Below are 21,992 nucleotides of genomic sequence, written 5' to 3' on the forward strand. Positions count from 1 at the left end.
TCCATTATATATATTGTGTGTTATACTTGACTACTGACCAATTCTAATAAAGCAAGATACTGTCACGCAGACGCAGATTTTTCCTCCGTTTATCCAGCCGCCTTGAGGGGGAACACGCGGTATACTGCATAAGTAAGCCGCTGACAACAGACTACTTTCATTATTATTATCCTCTCTGGTTTAGAGATGATAAAAACTGATGTTGTGAGATAACAAAATTTATTTTGGCGTTTCGTGTGCCCAAGACCTTGTGTGGTTCCAGAATACAGTATCTAAAATTCTTTTTTTAATAACATTTTTTTTAATCAGGCAAAAGGGCCAAAATGTCAGATTTTATTGCAGTGGTTCTGAACCTGGGTTTGATCAAACCCCGGGGGTTTGGTGAATCGTTCTCGGGGGTTTGATGGAGCCTCTCCCATAGAGGTTAAAGCACACCCACCGCAACATGTCAATTAGTAATGGCATAAAACTGAAAGCAAAACAATGCCTCCACTAGATGGTGGTACGCTCCTTCCATTCAACTCGAGAAGCGTCCGTTCAACTAGAGAGGCTTTCCTGACTGCCTCTGAAAAATGTAACTTTTACTGTACTTAAATGAAACGACGAAAATTGAAAATAATGCATCAGAACAGAAAATCAAGCAAAGAAATCACAAAATAAATTATATATCCCCCGACAGAACTTATTTTGTGATTTTCTTCGTGATTTCATTTAATAAGAATTAATTTACGTTTTTCGTTGGTGGCCATGAACGCCTCTCGAGTGGAACGGAGGAAAGCACGGAGACGGACAAAGACGTACAGTACCTGTACTTGCTGAGACTGTGAAAACCATTGAAAAAGTCTGCGTATAAAAAATAATAAAACCACAACCACAGCTCTCCATTTTTCAACAAATACAGGTGAGTCTTTGTCTGTCTCCGTGCCTTCTCGTATTCCGTTCAGCAGGAGAGGCGTTCATGACCTCCTCCGAAAAACGCATAGGCATTTCCTGTATCCACTCCACTAGTACGACCAGATAAGATAAGAAAACTTTTAATAGTCTCACAATGGATAAATTCCCACTTCGCAGCAGCAAAGTTATGAGAATAAGAAGTAGAAAAACAAAATAGGAGCTGCTGGAAAGGCAGCCACTCTCACGGCGCCGTCTTGAAGTCAAAATAACACAACAAGATATCAGTTGTAGTTATTTATTCATTTGTTGTGAATTTACAAATGATGAAACCACAATATAAATTCCTTGGGGGGGGGGGGCGCTGTAGAATTTATTTTGTGATATCCTCGCTTGCTTTTCAGTTTTGATGTATTATTTTCAATTTTTGTCATTTCATTGAAGTAATCGTTTACATTTTTCGGGGGCGGTCGGTCTTGAACATCTCTCTAGTCGAATGGAAGAAGGCAGACAAAGACCTACCTGTATTTGTTGAGACTCTTTGAAAAAATTAAAAACACAGCTCTCCTTTTTTCGAAGCTGCAACACAAACTTATTTAATAAAGCAGCGACACAGTTCACTGAACCAACAGCAAGTTATAACATTGGAAGCATAAGGTGCTCGGTGAGCTTTTAAGAAAATGGAAAACTTTTTGGTGCGCTATATATATATATGTATGTATATATATATATATATATATATATATATAAATATATATAAAAAAAATCCTCATCTCACCCCTCGGGTGGTGTCCGTCCCTCATTCAGCTCGGGTCCTCTACCAGAGGCCAGGAAGCTTGAGGGTTCTGCGCAGTATCCTTGCTGTTCCCAGCACTGCACATTTCTGGACTGAGATGTCCGATGTTGTTCCCGGGATCTGTTGCAACCACTCATCTAGTTTGGGGGTCACTGCCCCGAGTGCTCCGACCACCACAGGCACGACTGTCACCTTTACCTTCCAGGCTCTCTCCAGCTCCTCTCTGAGCCCTTGGTATTTCTCGAGTTTCTCATGTTCCTTCTTCCTGATGTTTCCATCACTTGGGACCGCTACATCCACTACAACGGCTTTCCTCTGCCCTTTATCTATGATCACGATATCTTTTTGGTTCGCCATTACCATCTTGTCAGTCTGGATCTGGAAGTCCCACAGGATCTTCGCTCTGTCATTCTCCACCACCTTCGGAGGTGTTTCCCATTTTGACCTTGGGGTTTCTAGTCCATACTCCGCACAGATGTTTCGGTAGACTATGCCAGCCACCTGGTTATGGCGTTCCATGTAGGCTTTCCCTGCCAGCATCTTACACCCTGCAGTTATGTGTTGGATCGTCTCAGGTGCCTCTTTGCACAACCTACACCTTGGGTCTTGTCTGGTGTGGTATATCTGGGCCTCGATGGCTCTGGTGCTCAAGGCCTGCTCCTGAGCAGCCAGGATGAGTGCCTCTGTGCTGTCCTTCAGGCCAGCCCTCTCTAGCCACTGATAGGACTTCTTGAGATCAGCCACTTCAGTTATGGTCCGGTGGTACATCCCGTGTAGGGGCTTGTCCTCCCATGATGGTCCCTCTTCCAGCACCTCATCTTCTGTTCCCCATTGTCTGAGACATTCTCTGAGTATGTCATCCGTTGGAGCCTTCTCCTTGATGTATTCATGGAGCTTGGATGTTTCATCCTGGACAGTGGCTCTCACACTCACTAGTCCCCGGCCTCCATCCTTTCGGCTTGCGTACAGTCTCAGGGTGCTGGATTTGGGATGGAACCCTCCATGCATGGTTAGGAGCTTTCGAGTCTTAACATCCGTGGTCTGAATCTCTTCCTTTGGCCACCTTATTATTCCTGCAGGGTATCTGATCACTGGCAGGGCATAGCTGTTTATTGCCCGGGTCTTATTCTTGCCATTGAGCTGGCTTCTTAGGACTTGCCTCACTCGCTGGAGGTATTTGGCCGTAGCCGCTTTCCTTGTTGCCAGTTCGAGGTTGCCATTGGCTTGTGGTATACCAAGGTACTTGTAGCTGTCCTCAATGTCTGCTATTGTTCCTTCAGGGAGTGAGACCCCTTCAGTATATATATTCGTTTGTTTTATTGTCTCTCATCATTGTATGAGGTAGGCATTAGCGTGAAGGATCTTGCCCAAGGACCCACACTGGATGGTGTTAAGTGCTCATTTTTGCCCCAAGCGGGATTCGAACCACCGTCTCCCGTATGCCAAACCGATGCCTTACCAACTGAGCTATCCAGCCGCTCCGAGATACGATAACATGGCTCTGTTGGAATGCTACTACTCAAGCAACCCTAGTCAGAGGGGTTACATGCAGAGAATGTGGGCTAAATGGTTACTTCGAAACCCACAGTCACGGTTGACCGCGAAACAACTAGTAGCTCAGTGTTCCAACATCCACAAACGGCAACTGCTGTCACAACTTGAGATTGATGAGGTACAACGCAGGTTCCATGGTGAAGGGCCCCAGGCAGAAGGTGGTGGAGAATGACAGAGCGAAGATCCTGTGGGACTTCCAGATCCAGACTGACAAGATGGTAATGGCGAACCAACCAGATATCGTGATCATAGATAAAGGGCAGAGGAAAGCCGTTGTAGTGGATGTAGCGGTCCCAAGTGATGGAAACATCAGGAAGAAGGAACATGAGAAACTCGAGAAATACCAAGGGCTCAGAGAGGACCTGGAGAGAGCCTGGAAGGTAAAGGTGACAGTCGTGCCTGTGGTGGTCGGAGCACTCGGGGCAGTGACCCCCAAACTAGATGAGTGGTTGCAACAGATCCCGGGAACAACATCGGACATCTCAGTCCAGAAATGTGCAGTGCTGGGAACAGCAAGGATACTGCGCAGAACCCTCAAGCTTCCTGGTCTCTGGTAGAGGACCCGAGCTGAATGAGGGACGGACACCACCCGAGGGGTGAGATGAGGATATTTATAAAGCGGCTGGATAGCTCAGTTGGTAAGGCATCGGTTTGGCATACGGGAGACGGTGGTTCGAATCCCGCTTGGGGCAAAAATGAGCACATAACACCATCCAGTGTGGGTCCTTGGGCAAGATCCATCACGCTAATGCCTACCTCATACAATGATGAGAGACAATAAAACGAATGACATGAGACGTCGCCCGGCCAAACAAGGTCTGCGTCAGGTGCTGGGGAACCAGAGCACCTTGATGAAAAATGGGCTACTGGAACAAAGCGTAGATGGGCGAGATGCGATAACATGGCTCTGTTGGAATGCTACTACTCAAGCAACCCTCGTCAAAGGGGTTACATGCAGAGAATGCGGGCTAAATGGTTACTTCGAAACCCACAGTCACGGTTGACCGCGAAACAACTAGTAGCTCAGTGTTCCAACATCCACAAACGGCAACTGCTGTCACAACTTGAGATTGATGAGGTACAACGCAGGTTCCATGGTGAAGGGCCCCAGGCTGCCAGATCAGAGGAGGAGGTCATACAAGAGATTGGGATGCAAGCCCCAGTGAATGCAGATGATGAGATTGGGTGGCCAGCCCCAATGAAAGAAATGCTGAGCGAGGCAGCAACTGACCTGAAAGCTAAGATCATGGCGAGAATGAAAGCTGGGCAACCTAGAAACCGATTACAACGGCTATGTGAAGTACCATCTGAAAGTCTCATAGAAAGTGTGAATGCAGCACTGAGGGCGATCCCTACCGTAACGATCACAGAAACCAATGAGCTGATATACGCTTCAGCATCAGTGATCCTGGAGACTCTGGGCTATAAGAGCAACCATGGAAGCCATGAGATACGTTACCCACCATGGAAAAGACGGTTGGAGGCTAAGATCCAGATGGCCCGGAAAGATGTGAGTCAATCAACGGTCAATTAACCAAGACTGGAAACTGAAAGGAACTGGAAAGGCATATGGGAGAAGGAGGTTGCAAATAACAGCTGTGCACAACAGTGCTTTGATTGATTAATCTGGCTCTTCTAATAGCCTTTGTTCTAAATCTAAACCGTAATTCTAAGATAAGATAACCTTTATTTGTCCCACACTGGGGAAATTTGCAGTCTGCAGCAGCAAAATTAGGGGGGAGGTAACAAAATGTTTCAGGAAAGAACTGTACACAGTTCAATATGTGTTATATAAAATATAGCATTAGCAATATATTTGTAGAATAAATGTAATAAATTAGCAAAAGCATAGAAAACACTGCGTAAGGTGGCTGTGCTATTTACAGTGGTTACAGGTTTCCACGTATGTTTATTCAGCAGTCTGACAGCAGTCAGTAGGAATCAGCGGCGGTATCTCTCCTTCTTGCAGCGCGGGTGTAACAGTCTCTGGCTGAAGGAGCTACGCAGTGCTGTCAGGGCGGATTGGAAGGGTTGGGAGGGACTGTCCATCATAGCCTTTTGCTTAGCGAGCATCCTCCTGTTGCCCACCTCCTCCAGAGTGTCCAGGGAGCAGCCCAGGACAGAACCGGTCCTCCTGACCAGTTCAGTTTCCTGAGTAGGAAGAGTCGGCTCTGTCCCTTCCTAATCAGGGCGTCCGTGTTGGTTAACCATTCCAGTTTATTGTTTAGAAGAACACCCAGGTACTTGTAGGAGGTCACCCTCTCTATGTCCGTACCCTCGATGTTCATCAGTGCAGGTGAGGACTGGTTTCTGTAGAAATCCACAACCAACTTTTCCCGGGGTTTTTCTAGAGGTGATTCTGCTGGCACCAGTCCACATAGTCCGCACGTGTTTGTCTTCTTGTGACTTTCAGACATCAGCGAAGATGTTTGTCCTGAGCGGCTGGGTGCTGAGCCTTCTCACACTAAAGAGGAAGAGGAGAAAAAAGAGGTATCCTACTTGAAAGAGGAAGAGGAGCAGCAGGCCCATTATACTAAAGAGGAGGAGCTTGAGCACCCTTGCACAAAAGAGGAGGTGGAGGAGCCTAGAGGTAAGATCTAAAGCCTGAGACCAACTCGAATTTAGGGCCTAAAATGTCCGTCATTGCTTCAGGTCGGGTCGGGCTGGGCTTCTCTCTCGCTGACTTTAAAAAAAAATAAATATCACTGTGATGTTGCTTCCCAAACAACACAGTGCGCTGAGGCGTTTCGAGGCCGTGAATAGTTTTGGCCACGAGAAACTGTGTTTTGCAAAAAAACAGAAGTCACCTCATCACAACACGGACTGTACTCTTACAATGGCAATTCAAAGAACTCCTTCCTGTCTCTGTCTATGATCCCCCCATTATTATTCTTTTTTGTCTCTCTGCAGAAACAGAAATATAAAAGATGGAACTGTATATAAAGTCTTATTTAACTTCAATTTCATTACAAAAGACAGGCTTTAATTTGTTCACATAAATCACCCCTCCTTCTCACGAGTACTCACAAATAAAACATGAAATCTCGAGTTTGCTTCGGGCTTGGGCCTGCAAATCAAGTTAATTGGCCGGGTCGGGCTGGATTTTTTTTGGCCTCGATCTTACCTCTAGATGAGCCCGCTGACATCATAGAAGAGGAGGAGGAGGTTATCTGCAAGGTGCCCTTTACTGGTGTCCTTCTGAAGAGTGCAAATGAGGCGGACAGAGAGGTGTCGGAAACCACCAGCAAGAACCAAAAGCAGATGGCCTCTGATACTGTGTCGCTGACCACTGACACCTGCTGGACTTTCAAAATCCCTGAAGGCAAATGTTGGTTCTTCAAATAAAGGCTGGAATGGATGAACAGTTTCTTCAAAGCTTTTTTTTTCTGCTTGGCTCTCGACGAAGGCGGACGCTTTTTGCACAGCTCCCCTGCCCTCCCACTTTTTTTTTTTCCCTGCTCGCCATTGAGTCTTTTGTGCTGTCTTTGTCCAACTTTTTTTCCCTAGCCTCCTACCGTGTTTTCATCCGAAGAACTAACCACGGAATTAGTTGGCTCGTCTCTTGATGTAATCGACAACATTTTTTCGACGAAAAGAGCGGGCAGTGGGGAACCTGCTTGTCCTCCGGGGACACTTGCTGCCGGATACGCCCTAGATCCATGGAGAAAGTGGAGACCGGTGTGCCTGACAGTACTGTCCGTGGAGGAAGTGGAAGACATCTACATCATTGGCCTTTTGATAACAGGTATGCTGCTGTTTGGTGTTGGTAGCTTGCTGTTCTATCGCCAAATTCAACCGACGGGAGCGGCTCTACTGGAAGTGAAGAAACTGCCGGTCACTCTGGATGGCTTGGCGCGAATGTCCAACACTCAGACTCAAGCGGTGACTGAGCTCAACCGCAATATTGTTGCGACTTTGCGGTTTTGGAGCGACTCCGCGCGATTGAAAATACCATGGATACATTGGAATCCACGCTGCAAAAGAATTTTCGGATCTGAATGATTGGCGCCAGTGAGGAGATACAGACCAAGGACTCAAGGCTGTCTGGAATTGTTGGCGGCCGTCTCTCCAAAACAAACAACGCTATCTGGCCTTTCCCCTGGATGGAAATACGCATGGAGTCAAGGGCCCCCACCACCACCCCCCTCCTTCTCAGCCATGGACTGATCAGCCGGGACTGTCTTCAGACCTCGCCGAAGCAGCTATGACCTGTACATGCATACACATACACGACTGGACAAGCACACGCGCATACACATCCTTGTTATCACCGTCTTCATCGCTCCGATTCTTTTTCCCCCGTGATGTGGTTCGATAATGCGGAGCGCAACGGGGACCGTGCAGCTGGTCATTTTTCGGCCGCGTCGCGGTTACACCCCCCGCCCCCCTTCCCATTCATCCTCCCCCTTATACATGTTATATTCTGGTGACTTGTTGTAACTGTCATATGCTTATTCATGTGCTAGGGTCTTTTTTTATCCTGGACTTAAATTATCCTCGGAAGAGGATCGTTCGAGTGTGTTTTATTTTCCCTCTCCCTACCCAGCGTTTGTCCTTTCTGAATTCTTATTGTAATTTCCGCATTGCGGGACAAATAAAGGATATCTTAATGACAGAATATTCCGGGGACCCGCGGTTACAGCCAATGGCTGCGATGGTCACGAGTGCGAAGCAGGAAGAGAATCACATCATTTTTATATGTCAGAAGGGCATTACCGATTCTCAGCTTGGCGCATTCCAAAATTTGTGCGTCTTCAGCAGGGAGTATTCCAATTCTAGGTGAGGATTGTTACAAGTACGACAAGCTGCACTGCGGGCATGTGAAAGTTATACAGCATGGCCAAATATGTGGAGAGTACAGACTAAATATGAACAGAATAATAATAATAATACATTTTATTTATAAGCGCCTTTCAAGACACCCAAGGACACTTTACAAGAACAAAAAACACTAAACAATACGGGTTGAGCAGCGGCAGCCAAAACGCGCCAGCATTCACTCAACCCGAAGGTCAGAAAGAAACCACAGGGGAAGGAGAGAGGGAGAAAAAAAACCACGCTCGAACTACCCTCATTTTGAGGATAATTTGAGTGAGGCAAAAAAAAACAACTCCTGCACAAGCATATGACAGTTACAACAGGTCACAAGACATACGTCTTTTGATCATACGTCATCAGGCGCCGACAGGTATAGCAGCCTCGGTCACACGCTCCCTAGTATTATCCCTGTTTTTGTCATTTTCGTTTGTTTTGGCGACCCTGAGCGGCTTACTTACACGAGGGAAAAGTTGCTGCGCATTGGGGAGTCTACGCTCGGTCTTTTTTCACCAGCACACGAAAATCCTCAAGGTTTTTCGGAGCTAATCGCGAGCACAGCGGCTGCGCTGTACGGAGCATGGAAACGCCGCCGCAGGAGGGGGAAGCGAGCCGGCGTGCTCGTCAAGCTCCGGCAGCGTGGATTTCGAACCCCGCTCCCATCGATCCATCTTGCTAATCTACGATCTCTGCCAAACAAGATGGATGAACTTCTTCTCCTCACAAAGACCAACAAAACATTTGCACGTTCTGCTGCGCTCTTCTTCACTGAAACCTGGCTCAGTGACCGCCATCCAGATCCCGCGCTACATCTACCCGGCTTCCGCCTTCTCCGAGCCGACCGCGACACGGAGCTACCAGGGAAATCGAAAGGTGGTGGGATTTGCTTCTATATCAACGAAGAATGGTGCACTGATGTCACGAAGCTCGACACACACTGCAGCCCGGACCTGGAGTCGCTGTCTTTAAACTGCAAGCCATTCTACTCGCCACGTGAGTTCACCTCCTTTTTACTAGTCGGTGTTTACATTGCGCCACAAGCTAACGCTAACACGGCGATACAAACGCTAGCCGAACAAGTAAACAAACTCGAGCTAAAATACCCAGAGTCACCCCTGATCATTTTGGGCGATTTTAATAGAGCACATCTTAACCGTGAACTTCCCAGATATAAGCAGCACATCGACTGTTTCACCAGAGAAGGCAACATTCTAGATCACTGCTATACAACAATCAAAAATGCATACCGATCAGTCGCCCGTGCAGCATTGGGTCTTTCCGACCACAATTTAATCCACTTAATACCTACATACAGACAGAAACTCAAATGTGTTAAACCGGTTGTTAAGACTGTGAAAAAATGGACGGATGAAGCAAAGCTAGCTCTAAAAGAATGCTTAGACTGCACTGATTGGGGCGTCTTTGAAACTTCAACGGGCACACTGGATGAATACACAGACACTGTAACATCATTCATCAGTTTCTGTGAGGACATGTGTGTACCAACGAAGTCCTTCCGTTCCTTCAACAATAACAAGCCATGGTTTACTCCCAAACTCAGGCAACTCAGGAAAGAGAAAGAGGCCGCATTTAGAAGTGGAGATTGGGCACTGTACAAAATGCCCGAAAGTAGTAGTCCAGAGTAGCTGGAAAAGGTGGTGGGCAGGGTGAGGGGGATCCAGGAGGATTTTCCGTGTCCTTGTCTTAATTCTTGCAGTGTGCAAGTCCTCAAGAGTGGGTAGGGCAGTGCCAACAATTTTTTCCGTCCCAACTGTCCGTTGTAGTCGGATTTTGTCCTTTTTTGTGGCGGCCCCAAACCAAACCGTGATGGAAGAACACAGGATTGATTCGATGAAGTGACCTCGACCCCGTCGCCTCGTGCTTGCTGACGGTCGTTGGCTCGCCCAACGCGCCACGGCATTTTTACCTTGCGCGCCTTTCTCGGAGAGGAATCCAGCGAAACCTTTTGAGGGAATTCCCCCGGGCTCGGCGATCGACAGAGGCATTCCCTCCCGTTGCTACTTTCCACAAGGATCGCGTTGTTAAACGCCCGGTCGCTGACGAACAAGACCCATATTCTGAGGGAGTATTGAGTATCTGAGTAAGCATCTTTAAGAACAATTTCAAATGTAAACGGTGCACATTCACCACATCGGCCAACAGCTTTGAAGCAGCCTTCTTTGAAGTTGGTCGTGTTTTCCCGGTGCCTTGTGCTGTCATTTACCGTCCTCCTAAATACAACAAAGACTTTTTAAGCGATTTTTCAACCTTTCTTGCGGAAATCAGGCTGAGATATGATCATATCCTCCTAATGGGGGATTTTAATATCCATGTCTGCTGTCCGGAAAAACCGCTAGCAAACGACTTCTTAAGACTTATTGACTCTTTTAATTTTGTGCAGTATGTGACCAGCCCGACACATGAACAAGGACATATTTTAGACCTTGTCCTTGCTCATGGTCTACCGGTGTCAAATCTGGAAGTGCTTGAAAATGTGATTTCTGATCACATGGCAGTTTTATTTGACGTAGTCTTATCGCATGCTGCTGTGAAATCTGGCGCTCCTCGTTGTAAACGCCGAATTTTTAACCCTCACACTGCTAGTGGTTTCTCTGATGCCTTTAATAACCTTTGCGTACCCTCGTCTAACACAGAGGAACTCGCCTCTTGGTTCGACTCGTCATGCCATGCCATCCTGGATTTGGTGGCTCCTTTAAAATTGTGCTCCCAAAGCCTAAACCCGAGCCATGGTTTAACGACATTACCCGCGCAGCTAGGCAGGAGTGTCGCAAAGCCGAACACAAGTGGAAAAAAGACAAATTGCATGTCTCTTATCAAATTTGGAAAGACTGCTGGCGTAACTACCAGCTCACAGTAAAAGAGGCCAAAAGAGATTATCTGTCGGACCTTATTCTAGCTAACCGTCACAACCCACGCGCACTATTTAAAACGATAGATTCTGTACTCAAACCCCCTCTGCCTACTTGCTTGGATTCTTCACCCGAGATGTGCAGCAGATTCCTTCAGTTTTTCATTGATAAGGTCTCTACAGCTAGGACTCCGGTCTCATCTACCGCATCTGACCCCTCTGTCCATGTTCCATGTTCAGCTGTACTAAATTCTTTTGATACTGTGTCCTTGGCGCTTTTGGAGGATGTAGTTCGCCAGACGAAGCCATTTGGCTCCCCTTGCGACTCTCTTCCCCCACGCTTCTTTCAGGAGGTTCTCCCGAGTGTTGGTGCATCGGTCTTGGATATCATCAACAGCAGCCTTTCTTCTGGTGTAGTTCCCCAACAGTTTAAACTGCTGTGGTCCAACCCTTGATCAAGAAACCTGGTCTTGATCCAGATGTGCTGTCAAGTTACAGGCCCATTTCCAAACTGCCTTTCATTTCCAAAATTCTGGAAAAAGTGGTGCACATGCAGTTGAAACTTTTCTTGGATGAACAGAACATCTTGGAGGTCTTCCAGTCAGGTTTCAAGACGATGCATAGTACGGAGTCAGCCCTGTTACGCATTTCTAATGACATCCTCCTGGCAAATGACTCTGGAGACCACGTGTGTCTGGTTTTATTGGCAGCGTTTAACTGCAGCGTTTGATACAGTGGATCACAATATTCTGCTGACTCGTTTGCAGCACTTGGTGGGCATTGGCGGCAGTGCTCTTGAGTGGTTTAGGTCCTATCTAGCTGACAGGACCTTTTGTGTCAGCCTTGGCTGCTCTGAGTCACGCACTGCTCCCCTGTCATGTGGTGTTCCACAGGGCTCAATTCTGGGGCCTCTGCTGTTCTCGCTGTATCTGCTCCCATTGGGTTCCATCTTAAGGAAACATGGTATTCCCTTCCACTGCTATGCAGATGACTGCCAGATCTATGTCCCACTGAGCAAGAAAGACGCCTTCTCATTAAGGCCACTCCTATCCTGTCTGGAAGAAATCAAAACCTGGATGGCACAACATTTCTTGAAATTCAACGAAAAGAAGACAGAGGTGATATTTTTTGGTCTCAGTGGCCCTTTCATACATTCCATCCTGTAGACTTGGGCCTCCTGTCTCCTTATCTGAAATCAACGGTCTCAAACTTGGGCCTTAAACTGGACAGTGATTTCTAACTCGATCGGCAAATTGGTGCTGTTGTTAAATCAAGCTTCTTTCACCTTAGACAGCTGGGCAAAATAAAACCTTTCCTCTCACATGAACACTTTGAGACAGTAATCCATGCCTTTGTCACATCCCGGCTCGATTACTGTAATGCCCTGTACTTTGGAGTCAGCCAGTCCTCCATTAAGCGCCTTCAGCTGGTCCAGAATGCCGCTGCTCGCCTCTTGACTGGTACTCGTAAGAGGGAGCATATAACTCCTACTCTGGCATCCCTTCACTGGCTCCCCATTCATTTTAGAGTTATTTATCAAGATCCTCCTCTTTGTTTTCAAATCTCTGAATAATCTCGCGCCACCTTACCTCTCTGAGCTAAGGTTATGTCAGAATTTGTTATGCGCAGGACCAAATCGGGGGACAGTCCTGATCGACTCCCCTGACACATGGGCCCGAACCCCCGTTTACGTCTCGCCCCCTCCTCGCGGTAACGCGGGACGGCTGAGGAGACAGGGGTTCTTTATTTCATGCGAGTCAATTATGAAAAAGGGATGCGGCTAGGTTCCTGACCGCTTTTGATTTCACGAAGCCAACCCGAATCAGCCTTCGCTTATTTGAACTCTAATAAGTAACCAACAATTAAAGGTCTTTAGATTTTTTTACTTCTGTAGCAAGTGGTACAGACCTAGTATTGATTTAACAATCCAGGTCAGGATCGTTCTGATTTGTTTCGTTACGCTGTAGTAAACTATTTTAATTAACTATTCGTTTTTTCGAGACAGATCACGCGGCCCGTTGTGAGCGAGGAAACATCCATCCATCCATCCATCCATCATCTACCGCTTATCCGGGGCCGGGTCGCGGGGGCAACAGCTTTAGCAGGGAAGCCCAGACTTCCCTCTCCCTAGCTACTTCTTCCAGCTCTCCCCGGGGGATCCCGAGGCGTTCCCAGGCCAGCTGGGTGACGTAGTCTCTCCAGCGTGTCCTGGGTCTTCCTCGGGGTCTCCTCCCGGTGGGACATGCCCGGAACACCTCACCAGGGAGGCGCTCAGGAGGCATCCGAATCAGATGCCCAAGCCACCTCATCTGGCTCCTCTCGATGTGGAGGAGAAGCGGCTCGACTCTGAGCCCCTCCCGGATGACCGAGCTCCTCACCTTATCTCTAAGGGAGAGCCCGGACACCCTGCGGAGAAAACTCATTTCGGCCGCTTGTATCCGTGATCTCGTTCTTTCGGTCATGACCCATAGCTCGTGACCATAGATGAGGGTTGGAACGTAGATCGACCGGTAAATTGAGAGCTTCGCCCTTTGGCTCAGCTCCTTCTTCACCACGACAGACCGATACAACGTCCGCATCACAGCAGACGCTGCACCGATCCGCCTGTCGATCTCTCGCTCCCTCTTGCCCTCACTCGTGAACAAGACCCCAAGATACTTAAACTCCTCCACTTGGGGTAATATCTCCTCCCCGACCCGGAGGGGGCACTCCACCCTTTTCCGACTGAGGACCATGGTTTCAGATTTGGAGGTGCTGATTTTCATCCCAACCGCTTCACACTCGGCTGCGAAACGCTCCAGTGAGAGTTGTAGAGCCCCGTTTGAAGGAGCCAACAGCACCACATCATCTGCAAAAAGCAGGGATGAAATACTGAGGCCCCCAAAACAGACCTCCTCAACGCTTCGGCTGCGCCTAGAAATTCTGTCCATAAAGGTTATGAACAGAATCAGTGACAAAGGGCAGCCTTGGCGGAGTCCTACCCCCACTGGAAACGGTTCCGACTTACTGCCGGCAATGCGAACCAAACTCTGACATCGGTGGTATAGTGACCGAACAGCCCGTATCAGGGGGTTCGGTACCCCATACCCACGAAGCACCCCCCACAGAACTCCCCGAGGGACACGGTCAAACGCCTTCTCCAAGTCCACAAAACACATGTAGACTGGTTGGGCGAATTCCCACATACCCTCAAGGACCCTGCTAAGGGTGTAGAGCTGGTCCACTGTTCCACGGCCGGGACGAAAACCACACTGCTCCTCCTCAATCTGAGGCTCGACTTCCTGACGGACCCTCCTCTCCAGCACCCCTGAATAGACCTTACCAGGGAGGCTGAGGAGTGTGATCCCTCTGTAGTTGGAACACACCCTCCGGTCCCCCTTTTTAAAAAGAGGGACTACCACCCCGGTCTGCCAATCCAGAGGCACTCTCCCCGTTGACCACGCGATGTTGCAGAGGCGTGTCAACCAGGACAGCCCCACAACATCCAGAACCTTGAGGAACTCCGGGCGGATCTCATCCACCCCTGGGGCCTTGCCACCGAGGAGCTTTTTAACCACATCGGTGACTTCAACCACAGAGATAGGAGAGCCCACCTCAGAGTCCTCAGACTCTGCTTCCTCCAAGGAAGGCGTGTTGGTGGAGTTGAGGAGGTCTTCGAAGTACTCTGCCCACCGGTTCACAACGTCCCGAGTCGAAGTCAGCAGCGCCCCATCCCCACTGTACACAGTGTTAGTGGTGCACTGCTTCCCCCTCCTGAGACGTCGGATGGTGGACCAGAATTTCCTCGAAGCCGTCCGGAAGTCGGCTTCCATGGCCTCACCGAACTCTTCCCACGCTCGGGTTTTTGCCTCGGCGACCACCGAAGCCGCGGTCCGCTTGGCCAGTCGATACCCGTCAGCTGCCTCTGGGGTCCCACAGGCCATAAAGGCTCGATAGGACTCCTTCTTCAGCTTGACGGCATCCCTTACTGCTGGTGTCCACCAGCGAGTACGGGGATTGCCGCCACGACAGGCACCAACCACCTTACGGCCACAACTCAGATTGGCCGCCTCAACAATAGAGGCACGGAACATGGTCCACTCGGACTCAATGTCCCCCGCCTCCCCCGGAACATGGGAAAAGCTCTGTCGAAGGTGGGAGTTGAAACTCCTTCTGACGGGGGATTCCGCCAGACGCTCCCAACAAACCCTCACGATACGTTTGGGTCTGCCAGGACGGACTGGCATCTTCCCCCACCATCGGAGCCTACTCACCACCAGGTGGTGATCAGTTGACAGCTCCGCCCCTCTCTTCACCCGAGTGTCCAGAACATGCGGCCGCAAATCCGATGATACAACTACAAGGTCGATCATCGAACTGCGGCCTAGGGTGTCCTGGTGCCAAGTGCACATATGGACACCCTTATGTTTGAACAAGGTGTTCGTTATGGACAATCCGTGGCGAGCACAGAAGTCCAATAACAAAACACCACTCGAGTTCTGATCGGGGGGGCCGTTCCTCTCAATCACGCCCCTCCAAGTCTCACTGTCATTGCCCACGTGAGCATTGAAGTCCCCCAGCAGAACAAGGGAGTCCCCAGCAGGAGCACTCTCCAGCACACCCTCCAAGGACTCCAAAAAGGGTGGGTATGCTGAGCTGCTGTTTGGTGCATATGCACAAACAACAGTCAGGACCCGTCCACCCACCCGAAGGCGGAGGGAGGCAACCCTCTCGTCTACCGGTGTGAACCCCAATGTACAGGCACTGAGCCGGGGGGCAATGAGTATGCCCACACCTGCTCTGCGCCTCTCACCGTGAGCAACTCCAGAGTGGAAGAGAGTCCAACCCCTCTCGAGAGAACTAGTACCAGAACCCAAGCTGTGTGTGGAGGCAAGTCCGACTATATCCAGTCGGAAATTCTCTGCCTCACACACCAGCTCGGGCTCCTTCCCTGCCAGAGAGGTGACATTCCATGTCCCAAGAGCTAGCTTCTGCAGCCGAGGATCGGACCGCCAGGGTCCCCGTCTTTGGCTGCTGCCCAGCTCACATAGCACCCGACCCATTTGGCCCCTCTCATGGGTGGTGAGCCCATGGGAAGGGGGACCCACGTTGCTTCTTCGGGCTGTGCCCGGCCGGGCCCCATGGGTGTAGGCCCGGCCACCAGGCGCATGCCAACGAGCCCCACCTCCAGGCCTGGCTCCAGAGTGGGGCCCCGGTGACCCGCGTCCGGGCAAGGGAAACCGTGGTCCATATATTGTAGTCATCATAAGGGTCTATGAGCCATGCTTTGTCTGGCCCCTCACCTAGAACCTGTTTGCCATGGGTGACCCTGCCAGGGGCATAAAGCCCCAGACAACTTAGCTCCTAGGATCATTGGGACACGCAAACCCCTCCACCACGGTAAGGTGACGGCTCACGGAGGGGAGCGAGGAAACAACCTTTGATTAATCTACGATGGTTGAATGGTGATATGAATTAAATCCTAAAAACAACTGTGGCAGACGATATAATGAATTTTGACACATTTATTAATATGACAATTATTGTGAAACATGCATTCATCAATCATTGTAACCGCAAGACACGGAATACTATTGCGGAATACAAGAAAAACATTGTTTAAATGATAGTTTTCGACTTAATATCAAATGACAATTATGTAACAACACAGTGATTCTCTCTGGAACTACCTCCCACTGAACTGATTTTACTTATTAATTTTTCATAATATTTCATAATATTTTAGTACCATTTCTATACATCCTATTTTTACATTATCAGGACAACAATTTTGGGTGAGAGACATTTAATACATACGTTTGGCTCGTTTCTTCTAACACGCAAGAGTAGTATATTGTTTATGTCTCCTTACAGACACAACGGCTAACTAAGGGCAGTTGGAATAAAACAGAGTGTTAGAGAAAAGCCAGACCAATACCTGTATTCAAGTTCTGCCGGTTGATTGTAATATTGTTGGTAATCCTATTTCCGTCTGGTCCCGGAAATTGTTTGTCCGGGGGGGAATTAGGGCTTTGCCATGATTCGTCCACCCGCTCGCCACCGGACTGCAGTTTTTATAGCCCTGAATAGGCTACTGTGGTTATGTCACAGCTGGTCCAGTTTCTGCAAATGATGTTTTTTCTGTTCACAGATGTTTTTCCCTTGAAAGGGTGAGGCGGCTTCTTTCACTTTCTCGCTGATCAGAAATTTCCACTCCTGTGCAGTCAGGCGTCCTATCACACCCTCACAGCTCTTCAATTTGAATTCGATACTTTCCGGTTTATCTTTTTTTTTTCTTCATTTCGTTTCTTTATTGAACATAAAACATATACAGTAATAATTTGACGGAAAGTAAGGTAAGTAAAACAGTAAAAAGGAAAGAGAAATCAAAGTCGCAACAATATTGTGGTTGAGCTCAGTCACCGCTTGAGTCTGAGTGTTGGACATTCGTGCCAAGCCATCCAGAGTGACCGGCAGCTTCTTCACTTCCAATAGAGCCGCTCCCGTCGGTTGAATTTTGCGATAGACCAGCAAGCTGCCAACACCAAACAGCAGCATACCTGTTATCAAAAGGATGATGATGACAATGTCAATGACAATATACAATGATGTAGATGTCCACATCCTCCACGGACAGTACTGTCAGGCACACCGGTCTCCACTTTCTCCATGGATCCAGGGCATATCCGGCAGCAAGTGTCCCCGGAGGGCAAGCTCCCCACTGCCCGCTCTTTTCGTCGAAAAAATTTTGTAGATTACATCGAGAGACCAGCCAACTATTTCCATGGTTAGTTCTTCGGATGAAAACACGGTAGGAGGCTAGGGAAAGATGTTGGAGAAAGACAGCACAAAAGTCTAAGTGTCGAGCAGGGGAAAAAAAAAGGTGCGAGGGCAGCGGACCTGTGCAAAAAGCGTCCGCCTTTGTTGAGAGCCAAGCAGAAAGTTTGTCTGGTTCTTCATCAGGAGGCACCATTTGGGAGTAAATAACGTTCTCTAGCAATAATGTTGACACCAAGCAGTTTCAAGTCAAGTCAAGTCAAGTCAAGTTTCAAAGCGTTTATCACAGCACACATCTATTCTAAATTAAATGACTAATACCGTGTTGTTATTTCATGACAGCACTCAAAAAGAAGAAAGAACAATAATAATCATAAAAAAAAACAGTTAACAGTAAATTCTCTAAAACTGTATGATCACATCATACGCATTGCCATTTGTTAAACGTTTGTTTAAGGCGTATTTTAAAGGCATTGACTTTGGGATGTTAGATTTAACCATATTTAATTTATATACCGTACTCTGTAAATGGAACTTTTGCGAGCTGGCGAGAGCTCAGTGGACAATTTGTTCTGATGTTATCTCGTGGTCAAATTGGAAAATGCATCCTTAGGCTGAATTTGAGTCTAGTTTTTAGGTCAATCTCATATTTAACTATCAATCGTACCATCACTCCTACCATGAAATGGCGCGCCTTCCATCAACGACTGATCGCAGACAGACAGACTTTGACGAAAGCATGAACTTACTCTGAACTTTGCAACATGACCACCACTTGAACCTTATGATGTACCTTGACTTCAACTGTCTTAGCAACGAAAAATAATATTAACACCTTTTGCAGGCATCGACCAGACGACCCTGTCAGTGCATCATTTGGCTAGATTGCAGTTTCCTGCTTGCAGCTTTGTTCCAACCAAAAGCAGAGGGCCGACAAGCAATTAGGGTTTTAGTGGAAGCCAGCATTAAGATGACTTCTAAAAAAATGTTGTAACATTAGAGCACGTGTCATCATGTTCTATGAAAACAAATGTCTTTCAAAAACAAAAGCATTGGATTAAGAAGAAAGATTAAGAAATGAAAAGAAGCCGAAAACATAAGAATGATGGAACGATCAGAAACAGACAGGATGATGTCCTTTACAGAAACGATGTTATCCATTAGAAGTTACGCCCCGCTTCGCATATATAAGACTTACATAGAGATGTTGCCTTTGCGCATGTGTGCCTTGACCACAACAATTGCTTGTGTCACACTTGTGTACTGAATGTTCAGTAAAGCCTCTTGCAAGAACTTCTCCATTTCCAGCCTCTGATTTCGCACCTCACCTCAGCCTGAATCAAACGAACACGCGGAGGACTTGGGGGGAGCAAAGGACGGTGAAAGGATCCCGCCATGTCCACAACAACCTCTCCCCCGCCTCCAACATTCTCTGTGCCTTGCCATGTCGTTTTTTTATGTAGTTCATCAGGTTGTGCGTGTGTGTGTGTATTTGTGTGTGCGCACATGCAGCACGTGCTCATAGGTATCTTGGGATATGTGATATGTATCTGTGTTGATTGGGCTCTTCTAATAACCGTCATTCTAAATCTAAACCATAATTCCACACGTGTTTGTCTTCTTGTGTCTTTCAGACATCAGCAAAGATGTTTGTCCTGAGCGGCTGGATGCAGAGTCTTCTCACATTAAAGATGAAGAGGAGAAAAAAGAGATCTCCCACTTAAAAGAGGAAATGGAGCAGCAGGCCCAATATATTAAAGAGCAGGAGCTACAGCACCGTTGCACGAAAGTGGAGGTGAATGAGCCCCCTGAGATCAAAGAAGAGGAGCAGGAGGAGGTTATCTGCAAGGTGCCATTTAATGGTGTCCTTCAGAAGAGTATAAATGAGGCGGACAGAGAGGCTCCAAGCACCAGCTCATGTCAACCCATGACAATAAAAGGTGTTGGAAACCACCAGGAAGAATCAAAAGTAGCTCCACGATCAGAAAGTGACAACATGTCATTAAATGCAGATGAGGATGAGGAGGATGAAGGTGACTCTGAAGATGATCTGACATGTAACAGAGACAACAAACCCTGGAAATGTTCTCACTGTGGGAAAATGTATGCTTGTAAAAGTGCTTTGGAATTCCACATCAGAACACATACTGGTGCAAAACCGTTCACCTGTTCAAACTGTGGCCGGAAATTCTCTCGTAAGGCAAGCTTAAAAATACACACAAGAACCCACACCGGTGAGAAACCTTTTGCTTGCACAGTTTGTGGGCAACGATTTTCTGAGAAGGGAAAGTTAATAATAATAATAATAATAATAATAAACCACATAAGAACCCACACTGGTGAGAAACCTTTTGCCTGCGCAGTTTGTGGGCAAAGATTTTCTGAGAAGGGAAGCTTAAAAATACACACAAGAATACACACTGGTGAGAAACCGTTTACTTGCGCAGTTTGTGGCCAAAGATTCTCTCGTAAGGGATACTTAACACGTCACACAAGAATCCACACTGGTGAGAAACCTTTTGCATGCACCGACTGCGGGCAAAGATTCTCTCAGAAGGGAATGTTAAATATACATACAAGAACCCACACTGGTGAGAAACCGTTTTCCTGCGCAATTTGTGGCCAAAGATTTTATGAGAAGGGAAGCTTAAAATTACAAACAAGAATACACACTGGTGAGAAACCTTTTGCCTGCGAAGTTTGTGGCCAAAGATTTTCTGAGAAGAGAAAGTTAACAAACCACGTAAGAAACCACACTGGTGAGAAACCTTTTGCCTGCGCAGTTTGTGGCCAAAGATTTTCTGAGATGGCAAGCTTAAAAATACACACAAGAATACACACTGGTGAGAAACCTTTTGTCTGCGATGTTTGTGGCCAAAGATTCTCTCGTAAGGGATCCTTAAAAAATCACACAAGAACCCACACTGGTGAGAAACCTTTTGCTTGCACAGTTTGTGGGCAAAGATTTTCTGAGAAGAGAAAGTTAACAAACCACGTTAGAACCCACACTGGTGAGAAACCTTTTGCCTGCGCAGTTTGTGGCCAAAGATTTTCTGAGATGGCAAGCTTAAAAATACACACAAGAATACACACTGGTGAGAAACCTTTTGCCTGCGAAGTTTGTGGCCAAAGATTCTCTCGTAAGGGATCCTTAAAAAATCACACAAGAACCCACACTGGTGAGAAACCTTTTGCCTGCGCAGTTTGTGGCCAAAGATTCTCTCTAAAGGGAAGCTTAAAAAAACACACAAGAACCCACACTGGTGTGAAACCTTTTGCTTGCACAGTTTGTGGGCAAAGATTTTCTGAGAAGAGAAAGTTAACAAACCACATAAGAACCCACACTAGCGAGAAACCTTTTGCCTGCGCAGTTTGTGGCCAAAAATTCTCGTGGAAGCATCAGATTAAGAATCACAAGTGTGATGATGAGACAAGCAGTCATCATTGAAGTTTCCACTTCTCACCTGAGAAGGTTTCAGATATGCATGCGCCAAGGCTGATTGTATTTTATCCACCTTCTTACTGAGATGCTGACGTTTTCCTTTAGTGTATTGAAAAGTTTTTATTTTTTGGTTGTTGTAATGATTTAGAAAATTTAGCATTTTCATCAGGGTTATACTTTTGGAATGTTCATGGGAGGTAGTTTTCATTTGGTTAGAGTTGTGGTTTTTAAATGTAGTTTGTTGTGAGGAGGTGTAGTCTTCATTTTTTTCCTCCTCAAAATTCAACAGTCCTTGAATTGTAGAAAATGTATTTTTCCTTCAATTTTGCTACGTGTGCTCATTTCTCCCCACCCACCTGCTGTCAATCACCTTTGGAGGTGCTCAGAATTGAAAGGCCAGTTGGCAGTTTTTTTAATGAGCAATGAACCAATATGAATCTAATCTGTGCACAACATGCTAATTTGTGTCTGTTTGATGTAAATGTTAGTGTCTCTATCCTGTATCATTTGAATAAACATGAATAAAATATTACAAATGTCAGTGTTATTACTTTTTGCATGTTATGCTTTTTGTAAAATAACATAAACTGATTATTCACTCACTTTGTGTCAGTTTGAACTTTCCTGGGTTCTGTTTAATTGTCTTTTGTCAGCACCGCTTCCTGGAAAACCCCTGGACGTCTTTTGATCCAGTCTGTGCCACAGTACACAGTAATGAAAATACCTCTGAGCTCAAGGTTCCTTAGCTTCTCTTTCAGAGGCCTCATCATGGTGCGCGGATCACTGTGCCTTGGTCATTGCCACAAGTTTCAAACTTGCATCCACTTGCATTTTGTATTCTCCAGCCAGACAACCATCTCCTCTGAAAA

The 21,992-nt window shown here is 47.1% G+C and overlaps 2 protein-coding genes across 11 annotated transcripts in view; both read left to right on the forward strand.

Annotated features, from left to right (window-relative positions):
• LOC127593748 (uncharacterized) overlaps positions 1 to 3,937 on the forward strand; it is a 55,084-nt gene extending 51,147 nt beyond the window's left edge. The window contains exon 2 of the mRNA XM_052055402.1: positions 3,604 to 3,937. Within this exon, the coding sequence (XP_051911362.1) occupies positions 3,604 to 3,798 (195 nt within the window). The 3' untranslated portion in view covers positions 3,799 to 3,937. The remainder of the gene's footprint in view (positions 1 to 3,603) is intronic.
• On the forward strand, positions 131 to 21,668 carry LOC127593744 (gastrula zinc finger protein XlCGF8.2DB-like). 10 transcript variants are annotated; one of them, XM_052055389.1, is made up of 7 exons: positions 4,225 to 5,537; positions 5,655 to 5,831; positions 19,316 to 19,924; positions 20,114 to 20,197; positions 20,450 to 20,617; positions 20,786 to 20,869; positions 20,954 to 21,668. In XM_052055389.1, the coding sequence occupies exons 1-7, from the start codon at positions 5,507 to 5,509 to the stop codon at positions 21,127 to 21,129; spliced, it is 1,329 nt and encodes a 442-aa protein (XP_051911349.1). In that variant the 5' UTR covers positions 4,225 to 5,506; the 3' UTR covers positions 21,130 to 21,668. The 10 variants fall into 10 exon arrangements, with proteins under 10 accessions (XP_051911353.1, XP_051911349.1, XP_051911352.1 ...); XM_052055392.1 differs by lacking the exon at positions 20,450 to 20,617 and having other exon boundaries at positions 4,235 to 5,537; XM_052055395.1 differs by lacking the exons at positions 20,450 to 20,617; positions 20,786 to 20,869 and adding an exon at positions 20,702 to 20,785 and having other exon boundaries at positions 4,240 to 5,537; positions 21,038 to 21,668.
• The last annotated feature ends 324 nt before the right edge of the window (positions 21,669 to 21,992 follow it).

The sequence above is a fragment of the Hippocampus zosterae genome, chromosome 21, assembly GCF_025434085.1.
Source record: "Hippocampus zosterae strain Florida chromosome 21, ASM2543408v3, whole genome shotgun sequence".
Classification (NCBI taxonomy): Eukaryota; Metazoa; Chordata; class Actinopteri; order Syngnathiformes; family Syngnathidae; genus Hippocampus; species Hippocampus zosterae.

Bases quoted from the DNA above. Each gene is read 5' to 3' on its own strand.
- LOC127593744 (XM_052055385.1), top strand. From the start codon at position 5,507: ATGTCCGTACCCTCGATGTTCATCAGTGCAG. The intron at 5,538-5,654 runs GTGAGGACTGGT...TGTGACTTTCAG, and splicing joins CTCGATGTTCATCAGTGCAG to ACATCAGCGAAGATGTTTGT. The intron at 20,198-20,533 runs CTTTTGCATGCA...CTGGTGAGAAAC, and splicing joins AATCCACACTGGTGAGAAAC to CTTTTGTCTGCGATGTTTGT.